This window comes from Lindgomyces ingoldianus, assembly GCF_010093535.1.
Source record: "Lindgomyces ingoldianus strain ATCC 200398 unplaced genomic scaffold BDR25scaffold_22, whole genome shotgun sequence".
In the NCBI taxonomy this organism is placed as follows: domain Eukaryota; kingdom Fungi; phylum Ascomycota; class Dothideomycetes; order Pleosporales; family Lindgomycetaceae; genus Lindgomyces; species Lindgomyces ingoldianus.
Genome location: NW_022985183.1, coordinates 918,051 through 932,525, shown reverse-complemented (window position 1 = coordinate 932,525; position 14,475 = coordinate 918,051). Strand labels below are relative to the sequence as shown.

The following is a 14,475-nucleotide window of genomic DNA, read 5'->3' as shown; positions in this document are numbered from 1 at the left end:
GCTAGCTAGAGGGGAAATTTTTACACATCTAGCTTAAGTATATACTAAATAATTACCTACTTTTTATTATTATCTAGCTTTTATAAGTTAGCTATATAATTAGCTTAAAAAAGTTATTTAGTGTGTTAGTTACTTATTATCTTTTAAAAAACTTTGTAGATAGCTATAGCATGTTACTTAAAAAGTGTTATGTTTTATTTAAAAGCCTAAAGTATAAGCTGCATTTAATATTCCTTTAACACATTTAAGTAGTGTTGTTAGAAATGCATTAGTGTAAAAAGAGTAGTGTAGTAGGGTCTTAGCAAAAGTAAGCAACTTAGGTGTGTAAGCAACTCGCCTATAAAGTACGTTAATATCTAGTTATATACTTTATTACTACTACTACTTCTTAATAATAAGCTTTAGTAGTTATAAACCTTAAGTAATACTTTTAAATTTAGGTTATAATTAATGCTTATAAAAGTAAAAATTTAAAAGTATATAAATAGTTTACTAATGTTTATAGTAAAGGCCTTTAAAAAAGTCTTAAAAAGGGCAGTAATTATTACACATAAGCTAGTGTTAGTGTAAAAGAAGATTATAAAGCTTTAAGCAGTAAATAAAGCTACTACATAATATAAATTACATAAAAAGAAGTAAATTTAAGTAAAAAAAACTTTAATAGTTAAAAATAAAGCTTATCTAACTACTTTAAAGAAGTTTAAAGCGCGTAGTAATAAAAAAAAGCTAAAAACATAAGTGCGCGCTAAAAAAAATAAGCTAAGTTATAGGTAATATAAGTAGTGTAATTAAACTAGGCATAACTTATATATATATAAAAAAGTAGTAAAAGTAGACTTTAAATAATATCTTATGTTATATTACTTTATATAGGGCTAAAGTAGGCTGTTTTGCGCTAGAATAGAGTGGTTTTAGTAGGGGCTTAGCAAAAGTGGCCGGCCAACCCGTGTGGCCGGCCAGCCTGTTAGGTACGTTAACATTTTATAGTTAAACTTAATATAGATTAGCTCTAAAAGGTTTCTAAAAATATACCTAAGATAGTATATAATTCTAGTGCGCTCTAACTTGCTTTTGTGTTAGTACCTTAGTTCTCTACAGTTACTTATATATAACTTAGTAAAACACTTGGTTTTAAACAAAAATTTAACTTTTAGCAGCTATTATAATTTTAGTTAACTAAAACATTTTATAAACAATTGGTTTATTTTTAAAGTGTAAGAAATAAAGACAAAATAATAAAAATTTAAAACATTTTTTTTAAATGTAAATAATTATAACTTAGATGTTTTTTAAATATAAAATAAAACTTAAAAAAACCTTTTATTTTAAGCTTAAATATATATAATCTATTAAGTATTAACGTATTATACTTATTTAAAAAAATACTTTTAAGTCTTTACAATCCCGCACAGAACTAGGTCATGTCGTGCTTCCTCGGATAGAAAGTCCCTAGCTGACTGGTGGGTAATGTAAACATTGTCTTCTCGTATTGTGAGGAACGAGCCACACATATTTACAATTGCCGCCAGATAAGGCGTGGAGTTCCTGCAGATTGAGTGGACGATATGCAGCGAGAACAGTGGAGAGAACCTGTCGGCATAGTTCCGGATATTGGCGCTGCAACCGTTTGATTTGTTGTATCATCCGACAATACACGCCCTTCAGTTCTGTTGGGACTTCGTCGAGGATCTGCAGCGCCTCCCAGGCTACCATCTCTTTTAGCACCTTCTTCAGCTCTTGTACGACAAGGGATACCCAGAGAAAAGTGTCATTAGCCTTTTGTTACATTTTCTCCCGGACTGAATCTTGGAGGAGTTGGTCATGTTTAATTTCTGGTGATTCCAAAAGGCAATAGTTGATATACGCATCAACGGCGCAGGATACTTGCGCGGCAGTTTCTTTGAGCTCAAGACTCAGCGTGACTCCAGGCTTAGCATCCTAGCGGCTGGGTGAAGTGGTGTCCGAGACCTCGCTGACCGCCCGCTGAGTCGCTGCCTCGCTCATCGCCCAATCGCGCCCCAGGGACATCTGCGAATGTCCACGGCCGCCCCTCGGCCCCCCGCCGTGGACGTCTCTCTCGCTGCCGTGTGCCCGCTGAGCCTGCCGCTGATTGCCCATGTAATGTCCATCCTTGCGTAGCGAGACGCACCATGTGGAGAGACAAATGAGGGGTACTTTGACTTTTAGCAACTAGAAAGCTCATGCGCACGACGAATATTACTATAATTCTACGAAAATAATCTGCTATTGTAGAGGAGCTGCGGGAAGATCCAATGTGTCTTCAAGACCTCCTTGAATAGGAAGAGACTGTCGAAGGAAGCCCGGAGTGAAGCCCGGAAGTGATTGATAGATAGGAGCTGGACTTTGACCAGCAAATGCGCTATTTTGAGGCCGAACAACGCTTGCTACTGAAAGTGCAGGTGATAGCATTTGCGAGCTCCAGGACTCTATTGTGATATGTCCTGGTGACATGATTGGAGCTGTTGGCGAATATGCGGGACTTGGAACGGGAGAATCATGTTCAGAGATAGTTCGGCATTCAACGGTAGAGGGCGTAGCTGTAGTATATAAGCGTTGAAAGTAGATAATAAGAATTCTGACTTACATGCTGCTGGGCTTGGAGCATACAAGGAGCTGTCAGTCACGTTGTTACGTTTCATCCACCTGTCAATCTTCTGTCGTTCTACTATACATCCCCTAACCTTAAACTCCTGCTCACGTTTATAACCTCAACAAGTTTCCTCCGTTGTTGTTTTCTGGCGATTGCTCTCATTTCCTCTGGCTTGATATTTTTGTCCTTCCTCCACTGAGTGGTGCGTGAACGATATTGTCGTACCCTACGGTTATGTAAGTACATTAGAAACACGCCTCACAATACCTAGGGGACCTACGCAGCAGTAGAGCCAAACTCTTCCTTTATGATCTCCTTAACGTTCCTTAGCGGAAGCTTTTGCGTAATATTGAGCTCGATGATTCGAGCTTTGTAAGGCTCCCAAGCATTAGCTCGTAGCGTTGGAGCCTTCTTCTTTCGTGACCAGGTCGGGGGACCCATAGGAGTCGGGGGTATAGTTTGGACAGCATCATTGATATGCTCTGCATTATGGAGCGGGTGCGCGTGAGGTGCGGGGGATAGATCGAACGAGTGCGGTAAGTGGCTTTGGCCAGCTGTTAAATACCTGCCTTGAGGGAGCGTCTGCAAAACTAAGTCGGGGAGAGGTTCCAATTTGGAGCGAGTTCGAGGTGGATGCCTGAATCGTACGGGCCGTGGTATCGCAGGAGTCCCCTATGCCCGCCTCGCTGCTCGAACCTCTCGTATATCGTCCTCTCCACCTGGACTCTGCGGCATTTGTCATCATCGTGAGGGGTCTTTATGACAGTCTGGGAGGCCGCATCAAGGCACATCAAGCCTGTCGTGCCCCAGGCGACAATGTCCTCTTCTTCAAATCCTCTTGGGAATTAGATGAGGTCAGCCATATCGAGGGTAAGGGGCCCTGTGGTGGATTGATCGTGTGGGATGATCAGACGAGCGACGTTGAGTATTAATATCTGGCGTGGTCAGTTTCTTCTGCTTCGCTGCTCCACAAGTCTTTATGCAACCTCAAAAATTACCTGAGACACGCAACCGTGGAGCTCGAATACTGTATTTCTCTCTTCCCGTGACGATTCAATTCTCAAGATGCCATGGTAGTGGGGAGAAGCTACAATGCCGCTGCGAACGACTAGCTTCATGCGAAGCTCCGTTCTTTCGGGTGATCATCGGCATTCGGATTATTTTTGTCCCGCATTTAGTCACAGGCGGCATAGGTACCGCCAGGAACTCGATATCTCTATTATTCACTGTACATCTTGCCAAGTCTTTTCTCTTATTGGTTTAAAAAAGCGCCGGATTAATGTCTAATTAGCCTATAAAACTTTCCACCACTTTTGCAAATATTCTAGATTTTTAAGGCAAATAAATATATTTTACTAGGTCTATTACTATATTCTAGGTGTTTTAAAGCAATATTATAATGCTGTGTTCTATTGTTAGTGGGCTAAAGTTTGCCCCTTTGTTACTGTTCACAGTTTTAAGGTGTCGCCAAGCCGGAATCAGTATGTCGGCGTCTGTCTTCCGAATGTCAAACCTGACTTTGCAACTGACCGACGCGGTGCTCCGTATGAACATTGTCGGCGGCACAGGAGATTTGTTTGTCTATATCGCTATTCTTCCTTTGTTATTGCTAAATTTTCCTCATCCAAGCTTCCGAAAAGGAAGGCTCATACCTGCTCGTTTGGAAAACCCCAAAACAACAGCATTATAACCCGTCTGCCAGTGGCCGCAGGCCACCGCGCTCCCCTGCGGCCATGGCATGGACGGACAACTACACTCTACAAGCACGCTATAAAATATACACGTCCATCAGAGGCAGCGGCAGCCACCTAGTCGCGATATAGCAACATGCGACGGCCGAGCCCAAATGCAACACAGTCACCGATGAGCTTCTCGGCCAGTCCATCACCAACCGACAATATTTATGACGTTCCGCATCGATGACCTTTTCAGCATAAACAGCCTTTCCACCTCTCCACGATTGGCGTATTCACCTTCACCGATTCTACCCGCCGCAAACAGCCTACGCCCCAGTATCCCCGAAGCCCGCCAACATCCTCTCTGCCCAACATCGAAGCGCTCACCTACGCGATCTACGCGACGTTCTCGAATCTCCTCCGCCCCTTCCGCCGCCCACACGCACGCCGAAACGGATAGCGCTAGACACTAGGACGAGGAGAGTAGGGCCAGGGCAGGGCGCTGGCGGACAAGGCCAACCAGCGGACAAGGCCAACCAGCGGACGGCTTATCGTGAACTGCGAATTGGCGGGGGAACCCGGTTCTGAGTCCGCTGCGTCTTCATGTCTCGCAGTCTTGGGCTGTTTTAGTGTCCGGCACTTGAGAATCGTCGTCGGGGAATCGCAAGATTCGCAGCGAGGACAGCTTGCGGCAATGTTGTAGAGCTTCCCTTGTCTGTATTGGGGGAGGTCTTTCGTACCCAGTTCGACCGTTTGTCTCGATACGTTATCTGCCTCGGTGGGGTGACGCTGCCAATAGTGTGGTGTCGTAGCTTGCGAAGCTGGGGTAGGACAGACGACTCCAAGCAGTTGGCGACATGTTTGGTAGTATTTTCAGATGCCATAGAGATATACCTAGGACACACTCAGTCTTGAGGTGAAGCAAGCCGTTCTCTGGGTACAGGTATAGATTTCGTAGATGCGATGAAATGTTTCGTTTCTGAGACGCTCGTGAGCCCATGAGGGTACACCTTTCATCCAGTAGCTCGAGAGATAGGCAGTGCCTCTTCAGGCAGCTCACTCTTTATGAATGTTGAGTCCGTCAGAGTATATTGTCGTTCGTGGCTTTTCCATCGGTAAACCCGCCCCAGCTTTGTGTGAGGGTAGGTTAGGTTACGAGGTGGCAGCGTCGGGGACTGCGAGAGCTCCCAATGCCGCAAGTACTCGCTTGTGAGGTCAAGTTGACACGCGTTTGACACTTGAGAAGTCGTTTGGGGCACAGTGGGGGACGAGAGCGAGACGGAAATCGGGGCTGCAGACGCTTCAGTACAGCAAGCGCCCGGGTCTTCGGATGTTACACACATCTCACCATTTATCATGATCTCCCAACTTCCTGTAAAACGTCCCCGTTTAGCGGAGGATATTTGCCTAGATTCCGAGTCGGCTCAGCTATATTACCAAAAGCGCCCCTCTTGTTCTTCTGTAACGTGCATTCACGCGTAACGGAACAACCGCCGTGGCGGAACAAATCATAGGTAACGTCCATCACTGTTGGTCGAAAAACATCCCACGCCGAAATGAACCCAGCCTCCAAACATCATAAGTTTTGGTGGCATGACTGTATAGTTTTATGGTTACTTGGGGACATTTTCAAGCTATTTCTATCTCTATAGCTAACGTGCATCCATGCGTAACGGAACAACCGCCGTGGCAGAACAAATCATCGGTACTTTGACTTTGACATGATAGGACTTATCCCCGCGTCCTAATTTCAACCATACTTAACCTAAGTTAGCTTCTAAGAGTATTTCTTTAGCGCTATAACGTGTGCCTACTAAAAAGTTACGCTTGCGTTACTATACCACTGCATAATCTGCAAAGAGCCTCCTGTTAAGTAAAAACTAGCCTTCTGTGCTAGAAAATTACAACTAAGCTTGCATTACTTTTGCAGCCTCTTAAGCAACTCTCTTAAATCTAGAGAACCCTACAGCACTACTAAGAAGTAATAATCAGCTGTAGGGCTGCGAGGGGCTCTTGATTTATGCAGGGCCGCCACCCTAGTTAGTACCTCTGATCAGGATGATTACCTATTCTAGCTAGCACAGAATTGCCACATAATCGGAACTTATCTCAGCAAGCTCAGACGGGATGGGGAGAGAGCCTTGACAGGGGCAAGCCCCTGCTAGTAGCTTTAGTGGCGTAAGCCCCATCTCTCTAGCTAATAAGGGTATAAGAAAGGCTTTCTCTCTCTAGCTATCTAAGGGACTTTTGTAATTTTTTAGGTAATATTATAGTTCTAAACCTTCTCTACTATGCACTAGCTTAACTAAGAATTACTGTTTGCAGTTACCGAGCTCTCCATGCGCTAGCCACCAACACTCCTTTGGCGTACTGCTGCCTAGCAATGCCACCTGCTGCAGCCTAGAGCTATTGGTGGCCTTAAGTCACATGATGGGTTCATCTAGTACTATATAAACCCGTAGTTGCCCTCCTTTAGCAATACAATCTAGTTCCTCATGTCTTTGGTGCTCCACATAGCTTCACAATTACTGTAGCTCTATGTCACGATTGTGCACGAGTAAGGTTATAGAGCTTTACAGAGGTCTAGTTTAATTACTACGTGAGGTATCATAGTAGGTACAAGACGTTGTGTAAGGAACAGAAAGGTTTAAAAAGAAATTAGTAATTAAATACTTAGCTTAAAAGTCTAAGCGCTTTAAGTATAAATTAAGCCTGTTTTAGGTTTAGTTAGTGTTAAAGTAGTTTATGCTTAAGTTTATGTCTATGTTATGTTATATTTATGTTAGACATGCACTAATAATACTCTAGTACACGTCTAATACAGTTATGTCTAGGATCTAGGGAGGATACTGTGACAGTACCCCCCCTCTTATTAGAAAGAGAATCCTTTACATTAGTAGTTCTAGCATTAGGTTATTTTTATTAGGGTACAGGTTTAGTTTAAATAAGTATTAGGCGTAGAATTAGGTTACTATAGAGTTTTTTTATAAGGCTTTTATAGGTTTTTATAACAGTTTGTTATATCTAGTTTATTTTATAAAGTATTTATAGATATGTTTTTTTTTATTAAACTAGATTTATTTAATGTCTTTTATAACATATTCTAGTTTATTATTTATAATAATAGGTTTAGGTAGCAGGTTTAGCTGTCTAGGTAGATAGTTAAATTAAGAGGCTACTTAGCGCAGTGTCACGATTGTGCACGAGTAAGGTTATAGAGCTTCACAGAGGTCTAGTTTAATTACTACGTGAGGTATTATAGTAGGTACAAGACGTTGTGTGAGGAACAAGAAAGTTTAAAAGGAAATTAGTAATTAAATACTTAGCTTAGAAGTCTAAGCGCTTTAAGTATAAATTAAGCCTATTTTAAGTTTAGTTAGTGTTAAAGTAGTTTATGCTTAAGTTTATATCTATGTTATGTTATATTTATGTTAGACGTGCACTAATAATACTCTAGTACACGTCTAATATAGTTATGTCTAGGATCTAGGGAGAATACTGTAACAGTACCCCCCCTCTTATTAGAAAAGAAATCTTTTACATTAGTAGTTCTAGCATTAGGTTGTCTTTATTAGAGTACAGGTTTAGTTTAGATAGGTATTAGGCGTAGAATTAAGTTACTGTAGAGTTCTTTTATAAGGCTTCTATAGGTTCCTATAATAGTTTGTTGTATCTAGTCTATTTTATAAAGTATTTATAGATATGTTTTTTCTTATTAAACTAGATTTATTTAACGTCTTTTATAATGTATTTTAGTTTATTATTTATAATAATAGGTTTAGGTAGCAGGTTTAGCTATTTAGGTAGATAGTTAGATTTAGAGGCTGCTTAGCGCAGCAACAATACGTGGAACACAGGGTGTATCTTTATGCTGTTAGGTAGGATTAATTAGTAAGTGTGCAATAAGACTATATAGGCTACTATAAAAGGGCTAAGGTTCTTTTAATTAAGTTTTTTTAATTATTAGTTTATTTAGATATTTCTAGCGTCTAGCTAGACCTTCTTGCTAGCTGTATACGCAGGGGCAGAAGTTTAGAATTAGTTTATGTACTCTTATTAAAAAGCTTAAGCCTATATAAGCTTTTTATAAACATATTTAGATATATTTTAGATCTTATTAATAAGTTTATTTATGTTTATTACTTGTATAAATTAATAAGTTAGTTAGAGAGTATTTATAAGTAGTTTAAATTCTATTTAGAGGTAGTATCTATAGTTTACTAAGAACAGAGATACTTATGTTAATTTAGATGTTATGTTATTAGCTTTAAACTATGCTATAGCTAACTATTTTACCTAGTTATTTTACTAGTAGTTTATATACACTTATAGGACTTATTTTATTATAGTGTTTATGTTCTTAGTCTAGCTATTAGTCTCTAGGTAAAAAGCTATAGATAGATAAAAGATAATTTAGAGCTGTTTATAAAGTTTGTTCTAAAAGGCTAAGACAAACTATGTACCTCTGTCTAATATAATTATGTTAGGCAGGCTATAGTAAACTTATACATATTAGTAGAATAACTAGGCTATATTAGGGGCAGTTATAGAGAAACATAGTATTAAGTGTTAATACTTAGTTAAGTAATTAATAACTACTATAATATTTATGTACTCTTTAAATAAGAGTAGGTTTATAATAAAATTAATTAATATATCTTTCTAAGCTTATTTAGGGATTAGAAGTAGTTTAAGCAGGCTATTATACCTTTTTTAAGAGGCCTTTACTTTACAGCAAGTATAGCAACATAATACATATTAGCGTACAGTATAGAATATGCAGGGCTAGTAGTACTCTCTCTGTAGTAGGTTAAGAGTCTTTTCTCTGCCTAGGTGTTCTCTAACAGGTAAGTTATGTATAATTTAGAGTAGTTTAATTTTTAGTTTATTAGAATTAGAAATTACAAGTTAGTTATAGTAATATAGCTTACTATTTTAGTTTTTATAGTTAGCTAGTGTTACCTTCTTTAACTAACTAGCGCTATTTTAAAGTAAGTCTAAAGTTTCTTAAATAAATTTATTATTTAGATACTTATTAGTAATAATTTAATTAATTATTTAATTTATTTTATTTAAGTTAAGGTTTAAAAATAGCTTAAGTTAAAGTAGAGTTTATTATTAAGCTTTTTACACTTCTTTTTAAGTAAAGATGTTTTAAGATTACTTTATAAAAGCATCTAGTTTCTCTTTATTTTAACTAAGATAATAAGTAATTTTAAAATTAAAATAAAATAGGTATTTAAACTAACAGGCTTATTAGTAGCTAAGTTATTTTATAGTTATAAAGTACTGCAAGTTCTTATAGTTAAATAGGACCTATATTAGATGCGCTGCACCTTCTAGTTTAGGTTGCTATTATTTAAAGTAGTGTACTATAGTAAGTAATTTCTTATTATAGATCTTATAATTACTTTCTGCAGGACTTATTCTTTTTAAGAAGTATATAATAGGCCTAATAGTTCTATTTAGCTTAGTCTAGAAGAGAACTCTTGCTACTACATAGTCTAAGGCATTAGCTTCTATAAGTATTAGTAGTTTAAAGTTAAAGTAGTAAAGTATTAGAGCTTTAGTAAAGGCTTTCTTTAGCTAGTTAAAGGACTATTAATAATTTAGGTTAAAGTTAAATTAAAACTTTTTCTTAGTAAGTGTAATTATAAGGCTTACTAGCTATAAAAAGTTGTTAATAAATTATTAGTAAAAGTTAGTAAATTTTATAAAAGCTTAAACATCTTTTACATTTTTTAGGTATTACTAATCTAGCACAGTTTAAACTTTAATAGGGTCTATTTAGATGCTATTTATAGAGATTACATATCCTAAATATGTAACTTTTAATTAGTAGAACTTACATTTGTCTATATTAAGTTACAGACCTGCTTTTTCTATAGCCTTTAGCACTAAGCATACATGCTGTTTGTGCTTTAAAAGGCTATTACTGTAGATTAGAATATTATTAATATACATAGTGCAGAATATGTTTAGGTAGGGTTAGAGCAAGTTATTTATAAAATGTTAAAAAGTACTAAGTGTGTTAGCTAAGCTAAAGAGCATTACTAGGTACTTAAATAGTCTATATTAGGTCTAAAACGCTATTAGCTACTTATTACCCTTTACTATCTTTAGCTTATTAAAAGTAGTAATAATATTTAACTTTATAAAATACTTTACTTTACTTAGTTAGCTTAGGGTTTCTTGTAAAAAAAGAATTAAGTATTAGTTTTTAATAGTAATAGTGTTTAGTCCTTAGTAGTTAACATAGAATTAAAGCCTACCTTTAGGTTTTTTTATAAATAGTATAAGTAACACTACTAGTAAGAAGCTAGCTTAAATAAACTTTTTTTTTAGGTTCTTATTAAAGTATTTTTAGAGCACTTTTAATTTATTTAGTAACATTCTATATAGTAGCCTATAACTAGGTTATTTACTAGGCTTAAAGGTTATCTAGTAATTATATAAACATTATATTAAAAGCTTATTAGACTTGTCTTAAAAAAAGATATATAATAAGTTATAGTAGTCTTAAAAGACTATTATTTTTAAGTTAGTATGTTTTTAAAAAGCTAAAGCTTAGTCTATATTAGAAATTATAACTGCGTAGATTTTATAATCTAGTTATTAAGCTAGAGTTATAAATAAGGCAGGTTCTATATAGCAGATGTTTATCTACTGTTTAAGTCCTAGTTTATGTCTAAATTAGGTAAGTAAAAGTTCTTTAAAAGCTTTTTCTTTTTTAAGTTTAAGTAGTTATTAAATTATTTTATATAGCTTATCTTAGTAAGAGGCCTAGCTTGTTAGCCTTACTTAGGTAGTTTTTCTCTAGGTTATTAAAAAGTAAGTCTAAAAACCTTCTATATTAAGTGCTATTTAGGTGTTGTTTAGGTGTAAGTGTAAGCATATATCTTAGTATTAAAAAGAGTTAAAGTTTAGAACTTACTCTTAGTAATTAAAAGTAACTTTATACTAATACAGCTATAGTTATCTTAGGATTAGGTTATAACATCTTATATTTATTACATAGAGCTTAATCTACTCTTTATAGTGTTAGTAAGTAATTATAATAGTTATAGTACTAGAGATAAAACCTTTTTTAAGTTATTTTTTATTAAATCTAGTTAGGTAAATTATTTAGGTAAGTAGTATTAATTAAAAATTTAGTTTACACACTAGTTTTTTATTAATATAACCTATGCTGTTTACTTCTAAGTTAATAAAAGCTTATATTAAAGCTAATATAGTTTTTTATTATTAACATATAAGAATATTAACTTAGTACTTTTAGTTATTAGTAGAGGACTTAGCCTATAGGTTAGTAAAGATCTAGTGTTAAATTAGTTCTAAGGGGCATCTTAGCCCTAGAACAAGCCTTTTTACAGGCTTCTACTGCTATAGCTGCAGCTATGTTAAGAGTAGTAAGAAAGATTAAAGCTTAAATATAAGTTAAAGCCCTTATAAAAATAAGATTAAAATAGTAAGAATTTTTAATAAGTACTAGTAGCACTACTTGCGTAGACTTAAAAAAGAGAAATAAAGTAGTTTTAAAAAATATAACTATGCTTACTGCACTTAAAGTATTAACTTTTTTTTTTATAATTTTTATGCTTTCTAGAACTAACTAAAGCATAATTTAAATTAATTTTTATTACATTAAGGTCCTTATTTGTAACTGCGCTAGTTTAGGGGTGTATTAGGGCTTATATAGGGAGGAACCTTATGTTATTATTGTAGGTAGCAATTAGGTTTGCATATGCGTTAAGGTTGTTTAGAAGGGGTTCTTCTACTATAGCGCGTTATAGTTTAGTTAAGAGGGAGTTATATAAGGCTATAATTAGACCTATCTTATTTAGGCCTATATTAGATGTAAGTTAGTAAAACTTAGTAAAGTATAAAGTAAAGCTTTTCTTTTTTTATTATAAGATGTTTAAGTAACTTAGGGCTGTTAACTTTTTATTTAAGTTTTTATAAGTTACTTATAAAAATGCTATAAATTAATCTAGGTTAATAATATCCTTATTTATTAGTAAGTTAATTAAGGCTGTTATGTTATAGTTAAGTTAAAAGTAAGTATATAGTAACTAAAAGTGTTTAGAGGGGAATTAGTCTACATTTCCTTTAAGTTTGTATTAGAGCTTGTGTAGAAAAAAAAGTAGGTCTTTCTATTTTCTATTAAACAGTAAAGGATTAGAGAGTTAGTTAGATTTTATTACTAAGTTAAAAAAGTTATAAGTTGTAGGCAGTGTTAAGTAGAAAAAAGTTAAGCTATCTCTAGACTTTTAAGTAGGCTTTAAGGCTAGTAAGTTTTTAGTTCCTACTACTATAATAAAAGTTAAGGTAGAAATAGACTACTTAATAATGTAAAGCTGTTTTTTAAAGTCTTTTTAAAGAGCTTTAAAGCTTATAACATAGTAGCTTTTTTATAAAGTAAGTGCTTCTTAAAAGGCTTTTTAGCTTACTTTAATAGCTTAGAGTTATATAAGTACTAAGCTTATTAGATTAGATTTAGAGGCTATTCTTAGCTAAAGTTTTAACATAACATAATGTTATAATTATGCATAAGTAAGGTTATAGAGCTTTACAGAGGTCTAGTTTAATTACTATGTAAGGTATTATAGTAAGTACAAGATGTTATGTAAGAAATAAAAAAGTTTAGAAAAAAATTAGTAATTAAATACTTAGCTTAAAAGTCTAAGCGCTTTAAGTATAAATTAAGCCTATTTTAGGTTTAGTTAGTGTTAAGGCAGTTTGTGCTTAAGTTTATGTCTGTGTTGTGTTGTGTTTGTGTTAGACGTGCACTAATAATACTCTAGTACGCGTCTAATACAGTTATGTCTGGGATCTGCGGAGGATACCGTGACACGCAGCAATAATACGTAGAACACAGGGTGTATCTTTATGCTGTTAGGTAGGATTAATTAGTAAGTGTGTAATAAGACTATATAAGCTACTATAAAAGGGCTAAAGTTCTTCTAATTAAGTTTTTTTAATTATTAGTTTATTTAAATATTTCTAGTGTCTAGCTAGACCTTCTTGCTAGCTGCATACATAGGGGTAGAGGTTTAAGATTAGTTTATATACTCTTGTTAAAAAGCTTAAGCCTATGTAAGCTTTTTATAAATGTATTTAAATATATTTTAAATTTTATTAATAAGTCTATTTACATTTATTATTTATATAGATTAATAAGTTAGTTAAGGGGTATTTAAAAGTAGTATCTATAGTTTGCTAAGAATAAAGATACTTATATTAATTTAGATATTATGTTATTAGCTTTAAACTATGCTATAGCTAACTATTTTACCTAGTTATCTTACTAGTAGTTTATGTACACTTATAAGACTTATTCTATTACAGTGTTTATATTCTTAGTCTAGCTGTTAGTCTCTAGGTAAAAAGCTATAGATAAATAAAAAATAATTTAGAGCTATTTACAGAGTTTATCCTAGAAGGCTAAGACAAACTGCGTACCTCTATCTAATATAATTATGTTAGGTAGGCTATAGTAAACTTATATATATTAGTAAAATAACTAGGCTATATTAGGGGCAGTTATAAAAAAACATTGTATTAGGTGTTAATACTTAGTTAAGTAATTAATAACTACTATAATATTTATGTACTCTTTAAATAAAGGTAGGTTTATAATAAAATTAATTAATATATCTTTTTAAGCTTATTTAAGGATTAGAAGTAGTTTAAGTAGGCTATTATACTTTTTTTAAAAGGCCTTTACTTTACAGTAAGTATAGCAACATAATACATATTAGCGTACAGTATAGAACATGCAGGGCTAGTAGTACTCTCTCTGTAGTAGGTTAAGAGTCTTTTCTCTGCCTAGGTGTCCTCTAACAGGTAAGTTATGTATAATTTAGAGTAGTTTAATTCTTAGTTTATTAAAATTAAAGATTATTAGCAGAGCTTGCTCTGCTTATTATATTCGGGTTTGCAGAACGAAAAGTTGAGCAGAATCTCCTCTTTTAGACGCGCTAGTTAGTTAGAATTTCTTTGGATAAACCCTGGTAACGCTGTTTCTCTGTCACCTTATGTGTTTCTTATATTCTTTTTTAAAAAAAATGTATAGCTAATGTAAGTGCACCTTTACGCTAATTTGCATGCAGTTTGCTCTAGCATGCGTTGTGTAAAACATGTTTAAATTATAGTTAGTTGCGTCTGTTCCACCTCTCTAGCCACATC

General features: G+C 34.8%; 2 protein-coding genes across 2 annotated transcripts; both read right to left on the bottom strand.

Moving 5' to 3' along the window:
- Positions 1-2,539: 2,539 nt before the first annotated feature.
- Positions 2,540-3,402, bottom strand: BDR25DRAFT_315650 (uncharacterized protein; the record flags this gene model as incomplete). Its single annotated transcript, XM_033691539.1, has 5 exons — positions 2,540-2,558; positions 2,606-2,634; positions 2,720-2,837; positions 2,892-3,176; positions 3,260-3,402. The coding sequence occupies 5 exons, from the start codon at positions 3,400-3,402 to the stop codon at positions 2,540-2,542; spliced, it is 594 nt and encodes a 197-aa protein (XP_033546050.1).
- Positions 3,403-4,136: 734 nt separating this feature from the next.
- On the bottom strand, positions 4,137-6,476 carry BDR25DRAFT_394537 (uncharacterized protein; the record flags this gene model as incomplete). Its single annotated transcript, XM_033698316.1, has 13 exons — positions 4,137-4,336; positions 4,395-4,482; positions 4,536-4,713; positions 4,764-5,044; positions 5,076-5,266; positions 5,296-5,311; positions 5,348-5,417; positions 5,444-5,611; positions 5,636-5,694; positions 5,754-5,814; positions 5,838-5,903; positions 5,945-6,017; positions 6,381-6,476. 13 exons carry the CDS (start codon positions 6,474-6,476, stop codon positions 4,232-4,234), a joined length of 1,452 nt encoding a protein of 483 aa, XP_033546049.1. The 3' UTR covers positions 4,137-4,231.
- Between the last annotated feature and the right edge of the window lie 7,999 nt (positions 6,477-14,475).